This window comes from Leptopilina boulardi, unplaced genomic scaffold (genome assembly GCF_019393585.1).
Source record: "Leptopilina boulardi isolate dan_hultmark-lab unplaced genomic scaffold, ZJU_Lbou_2.1 LbouV2_151, whole genome shotgun sequence".
Taxonomy (NCBI): domain Eukaryota; kingdom Metazoa; phylum Arthropoda; class Insecta; order Hymenoptera; family Figitidae; genus Leptopilina; species Leptopilina boulardi.
Window position 1 is genome coordinate 859668 of NW_026137698.1, and position 6521 is coordinate 866188.

The 6521-nt window shown below is 29.1% G+C and overlaps 1 protein-coding gene across 2 annotated transcripts; it reads left to right on the plus strand.

Moving 5' to 3' along the window:
- The first annotated feature begins 356 nt into the window (after positions 1–356).
- LOC127276753 (uncharacterized) lies at positions 357–2101 on the plus strand. 2 transcript variants are annotated; one of them, XM_051297396.1, is made up of 6 exons: positions 357–429; positions 543–695; positions 884–1072; positions 1304–1462; positions 1669–1707; positions 1889–2101. In XM_051297396.1, exons 2-6 carry the CDS (start codon positions 612–614, stop codon positions 1958–1960), a joined length of 543 nt encoding a protein of 180 aa, XP_051153353.1. In that variant the 5' UTR covers positions 357–429; positions 543–611; the 3' UTR covers positions 1961–2101. The 2 variants fall into 2 exon arrangements, with proteins under 2 accessions (XP_051153353.1, XP_051153352.1); XM_051297395.1 differs by lacking the exon at positions 357–429 and having other exon boundaries at positions 508–695.
- Positions 2102–6521: the final 4420 nt, after the last annotated feature.

The window sequence follows — 6521 nt, forward strand, 5'->3', positions numbered from 1 at the left end:
AAAACTGCCCTTTAGTGCTAAAGTACTTCTAATGAATATAGGTAATTATAAATTACCTAAATCCAAATCCAAAAAATGTTAAAATAGTAAAAAGTTATTTTTATTTTTTTAAAGTTAAATTAATTTAAATAATTTCTAGTTTTTATAAATTTTTTTTTTATTTATTATGGTTTTTACTGCTTTAAAATTTCCAGCTGATAAAACAAATTTTAATGCCTCATGAGATTAAAAAAAAAAAAAAATTTTTTTATTATTTTTCGTTACGCTCATGTTAAAAAAAGTATAAAATAAAAATAAAAAATACAATAACTATAAAATTATTTTATATTTTTTTTATACGAAATTCATGACTGATAGTAGTTTCGAAGTTCTCTATAAATACCGATTCACATAGTGCGCATTTCAAAAGTGTTCTGAACTTTCGTTCAGGTAAGTATACTTATATATCCAAATAAAAATCGATTAACAGATTAAAAAAACTAAATTTTTTTTATTCACATTTATTTTATAAAGTTCTAAAATTTAAGTATTATTTTTTTCAGTGTATAAATACAATATTTATTATACAATAATAATTCTATTGTTCTGGATTTTTTAACTTTTTGAGAAACATGGTTTCTTTAAAAAGAATTTTGCTGTTGTGTCTATTTATCTTTGTTCTGGTACACAGCTTTCCGAAATTGTCAAAGAAGAAAGTAAATTATAATTTTATTTCATGATATGTAATTTCTAATGTTAATAGTAATAACAATAATATGAATATTATTAATATTATTAAATAGTTTAACTAAAACGTTGGCAAAATCAGATTTTACATATTAACGTAAATGTGTACAATTATTATTAATAACATTATTTAATTTCTTTTTATTTGTATATATAGCTTGGATTTAAAAAAATTTCATCATTAAAAAGTTCGTTAGGAAGTAGCAAAGATGTTTCATCTAGCAGCGGATCAAGTTGGGTAAAATCTCTTTCTAGTTTCGGAGGATCATTGTTGAAAAAGAAAAAGAAAAATAAAATATCGCCAGTAGAGAATTTTTTTTCAGGCGGGACAAAAAAATCCAAAAAGGTACATTTGAAATATAAGTTGGAGATGTACTAAAAGTTTTAGAGTATAATTATATATTCTAAAGAAAATAGTCGCATACGGAAAAAAGATTTACTTGGAACAGCTATATAGGTTTCATTAGAATAGCAAAAATTCCAATTGTTTCAGTTAAAATTTTAACTATTCTAGTTAAACATTTCGTGTAACAATTGTAATTTACATCAAATAAATTTTGTTTTCATATATATATAGCGGCCAAAAAATTCGTCAGTGGAAAAATTGAAGAATATTAAAAAATCAATATATAATAAAGGAAAAAAGAAATATAGAAAGATGAAGAAAGTTGGAAAATCAATTATTAAGGAAAGAAAAAAGGAATATAAAGATTTAAAGAAAGCAATGGACGAGAAGGTTAGAAAAAGTTTAGAGGTGTATATAAATATTTCTTTCACTGTTAAAAAAAAATTTTTTCATGAAAAATATATTAATCGCAAGAACGCAATTGTTTTATTTTGACTTCTATTTTCATTTAATCTCTTATTTTGATTTGTAATTATATTTTTCACTAAAAAAATTCAAGTCAAAGTCAAAATGAAATTATAATTTTATTTTTATAGAAAATGGAATCGAATGAGAAAATTTTAACCGATGACTTGGTATGAGTTTAAAAAATTTCTAAAACTTCTATATATATGTATGTGACAACAATTTTTATTTTATTATTATTATTAAAAGATGAATGATAAGGAATAATTATTTACCATATCTATAAACCAATTAAAACAAAATCTCCTTTTTTGGCAACTATAATCTCAAAAATATAATTTATTCTTACAGGCAGAATTAGATCTCAATGAGAAGGAAAATATTCCCAAAAAAGAGAAGAAAAAGAAAGGCTTTTGGGGTTAACTAATGGAAATTAGTAAGGAAAAAATGAAGGCATAATTATTTCAGTGTAATTAATAGATAAAGAAAGATACATTGAAAAAAATGTTTTATTCAAATAATTGTGTATATATTATCAAATAAATATTTATTTGCATCCAATAATTATTGAGTCAACTTTTTATTTTCTATATAGAAAAAATACTTTATTCCTATTCCAAAATGAAGGCATCCAAAAAAATTTAAGGCACCGAAAAAATATTCTCTTTAGAATATATATATATATATATATACTTATTGTCATTAATACTTTAGAATATTTTATATTTAAATATTCAATACTAAATTAAAATATATATTCCATCAGAGTGTTTTTTTCGGTGGGTTCGAAGTTACAGCGCATATCTAATAATACTAAACTTGATCGGATTAGTATTAAATTTCAGTAGCTGTATATATATCTGATTTCTTGTAAACATGTACGATGAATTTAATACAAATTTTTCTGTGTGTATTTATTTTCCTAAATTCGTGTTTTAAAAAGCAAATTGTAGATTTATCATTTTGTTTAAAATTCTAAATTGATGAATTTGACTTTTGGTGTTTTTGGTTTATGTTCGGACCTGACTTCTAAGCGGGCGGTCACTGTATAAATAGAAATGGTCATAAACAGCGGTTTAGGTGACATCTTTTGACCAATAGAGTGATAATATGCGGTGTACCATAGAATGATGCGTCTTTACGGTCTCGCCACTCTAGGGTTTAATTTATTGCCACTCTCTCGCAATCTACTATAATAATAGTTTAGGGTCCAGAGGCTAAATGGGCACCCCTCTCTCTCTTTCTCTCTCTTACTCTCTCCCAAGATCAAGGAGTGGGCCGAACGAACGAGACAAATGAACCGCGAAACAAAGAACCGGTACGGAGTGTGGGGCGTGGCGCCACGAGTATTAACTTAACGTTTGTTATATTACCATTGTTGAGCTTGTATTATTGTTGTAACCATTTTGGGGTTAAACTTAATTGGATTTAAGTCGAATTGTTTGTGTACCCGCACCGCAGGTTCTCTTTGGAGTTACAGAAATATTCTTTGAATATATTTACATCGTGTACTGGTGCGTATAAAAGAAACATAACTATGCGTCCTTTAGAAGCGTTGCATTTTGAAAAACAATGAGTGCGAATGAGATGCGTGTATTTTGTCTCTTGCGCACTCATGGCCTATAAGGCTGAGTTCACAATGGGAACTTAAACATGGCTGCGGTGCAATAGCTAAGGCTCTGTTCAAACGCTATACGTTAAGTCAACTAATACGTTAAGTCAACTACCGCACCCTGCTCTAGTAAAAATTTAGTGGCTTTTTTAGTTAAAATTATTATTATTGTGATTTTATATGAATTGTAGTAAATCATTATGTTTATTATTTATAATTTTGTTCTGCCATTGGATGTCCTCGTCATTCTGAACTGAACTTCCTTGAGTGCGATTTGATACACGTGTGATTGCCGAGAATCACTGACCGTTCATCAGTGTAATGTTGCACAATTGATCTTGGGAACGATTTGTGATTCACTTCTATACTGCGCGGGGGGTTCCTTTCGATTATATCTATATATTAAAATGTATACGCAAACTTTTGCCCCAGATTTCGTAACGTTTCTTTTATCCAATAACATTTCCAATTCTCTAAACGTTTTTTTTTTTAAGATTTGATCGAGATTTAAATGGAACTAATGAGATCGTTTCGGCAACTTGATTCATAAAAAAAAATTAAGAATGTTTATAATTTTTTGGCTCTATACATATGTATATAGAAATATTTAACACCAATTTATATGTAAAAATGAAATGTGTAAATTTACCGAGATTGTTGAAAAAGCAAATTTTTTTTTCTACTATTAGTTCCAATAACGAATTTTTGAATAGATCACTGAAAACTAATATATCTATAGAGAATGAATAGAGATCAATCGAAATTTCTTTTGTATCATTGAAAAGAAATCGAAATAAGTCAGTAGCCGAATTGAAGATTAGAAGTGCCGACAAATTTTGTTGTCCATTTCCTTCATTTCGTCATAGTATACTATTGTCACGCGTGACATGGGATGATCGACGCTCATTTGTTTCATGGCGGGCGGACAACAAACAGATGTATTCCTTCTGACGGTAATTTTGTACGTCAGCGCCGAATATTAATTTGAATTCCTACGGCCAAAGGCTGATAAAAAAAAATATTGAAAAAAAACGATCCTCGATGGGCGTCCAATTGGAGATTACGGGGTGAGAGGGAGAGAGAGAGAGAGAGAGAGAGATGAAAGTGTGGTGATGGACTATAGTATAGTGATGTTGAGTGTTGAAACTTTTTTGTCCCGGTAAATGAAATATCCTCGGTAGCCGGACGTCCCACTGAGTTTGCGTTCGATTCCACGCTTTTGTTCAACGCAGATATATTCTTTGGCAGACTCCCTGCCGCGGATAAGTGGAATCATTTCAACCATTTCTGAATTAAACCGACGACTATCTTCTCGCTACTGAACCCAAATGATATCTATCGGCTTTTTGAATTGATAGAGCGATTCCCGTTCTCACGTTATTGTTCCTGATTTTGATATAAAGATATATATATATTCAAAAAAAAGTGTAACATTTTTCGTTAATGTAAATTGAGAAAGAATTCTTGATTTGCAAAAAAAAGTAACCTATTAACAGAAAATATTTGTTTTTTTGATTTCAGATGAAGCCGCAACTGTACTTTTTTGTGATGGGGATGCCTCAATGGTAAGTAAATAATTTACAAAATACTAATTTGTCACTTAAAAATATATTTTATATATTGATAATTTTCTTTTTCCTAAGACCGATTGTTAAAATTCCCACCTGCCGCAAATGATGTTTTAAAATATAATTTAGTTAAAAAGTTAATTGTTCATTCTTTTCAAAAAAATGAACGATTTGCGGTTCCTTTGACGTAATTAATAGTTGTAAACCTACCTAAATGATTCTTCATTCATCTTACTGATTTGACTGATGTGTTGGTCATCCTGACATTCGATCGACCATTTCCCAGGAGAACTGGTTTGACGCGCGGTTAGCATAATATTTCTTATATGTTAAAAGAGAAGACCTCTGTAATATCATATTCTCTGTGCTTGTGGCTTTCATGGAAAACGTATTTATTATTTAATTACCCAATCAAAAATTTATTTTCAAACACATTCCAAGTAAAAGAATGTGCGTAATATATATATATATATATATATATATATATATATATATAAATTGCACAATATTATAAATCAACATTGGTGAAATACATTTTGTTATGATAAGAAATTTGATTTAGTTTGCTACTCGGTAAATTTCGAAAAAATGTTTGTACAAATTTTATAATATTTCGAATTAGTCGAATATATCAGAATCAATCATTTTTGGTTTTATTGTATGGAGCCGTATATATTAATAGCCGCTTGTTTTAAGTATATGTATATATATATAACGTGTTATAAGGTGCAAATAATATTTTTTCCTGATACATTTAATTGCCTCTGCCAAGTGAGTACCTGTCGAAGAACCCACATACCTGTAATTTAACAACTTGTCACCTACTTTATCAATTTCCTTCAGGACAGTCTCTAGATTCATGTATCCCGTAAATGCATTTACCTACCGCAATACGCGCGCATAAATAATGTGTCCATGACTTTACGCCTACATTATAAATCAGCTTCTCGAATACGATCCTGAATATGCATTAAAGGTAAATCTACCCTAAGTTGTATATTAATCCCTGATTCCGTTAATAATAATCCGGTGTTTGGTTGCGCTTATATTTATCGAATTAAAAGCGTCTTTTAAAAGGTTCTGTATTAAGATTATTAATTTCTGTTTTGCAAATAGCTGATATATATATGCTTACAGATTATATATGATGTTTAAATATATAATATGCAGTATATTAAGAATATCTTTTTAATTTAATTGTCAGATGACATTTCTAAATATGGGTTGGGTAGCAAGAGCCCAAAATATGTTTCTCGGGTGTAAAAATCAAATAATAAAATTTTTAGAAATTTTAGAAGAAGATTATATTATAGTTGGTTATAGGAAAGCAGACACAATATATTTAATGTTTGGAAACATTTTTTTTCGTATAGATAAAACGGTGAGATTAATCTATTGTCTCCCTTGTTTAGTTTTACAGTGGTAATTGTTTGGACACCATATGCTTGAGCATGATAGTCGACTCAACACGAAACGTTAAACGGAGGAAGCTCGGTTCATCTCGATCTTAGTATATATATATATAGATAAATGCGCGATACGATCCATCCGGGCTTCTCTTCCTAATTACAATATTTTAATTTCCCACCGGCATGTGTGAGTATATATATATGTATATATACATACATATATATATATATATACTCCCAAATTATAACGAGGCACACGAAACTTGAAAAAGTGGTAACTGTTGGCGAAACATTCGGCCTTTATCGTGATCGCAATACAATTAATTAGCCCGGCAGATAACACAAGTCAAACTGCGCGGCCGCTCGTTTATACGTGTTCACTATATACATATATA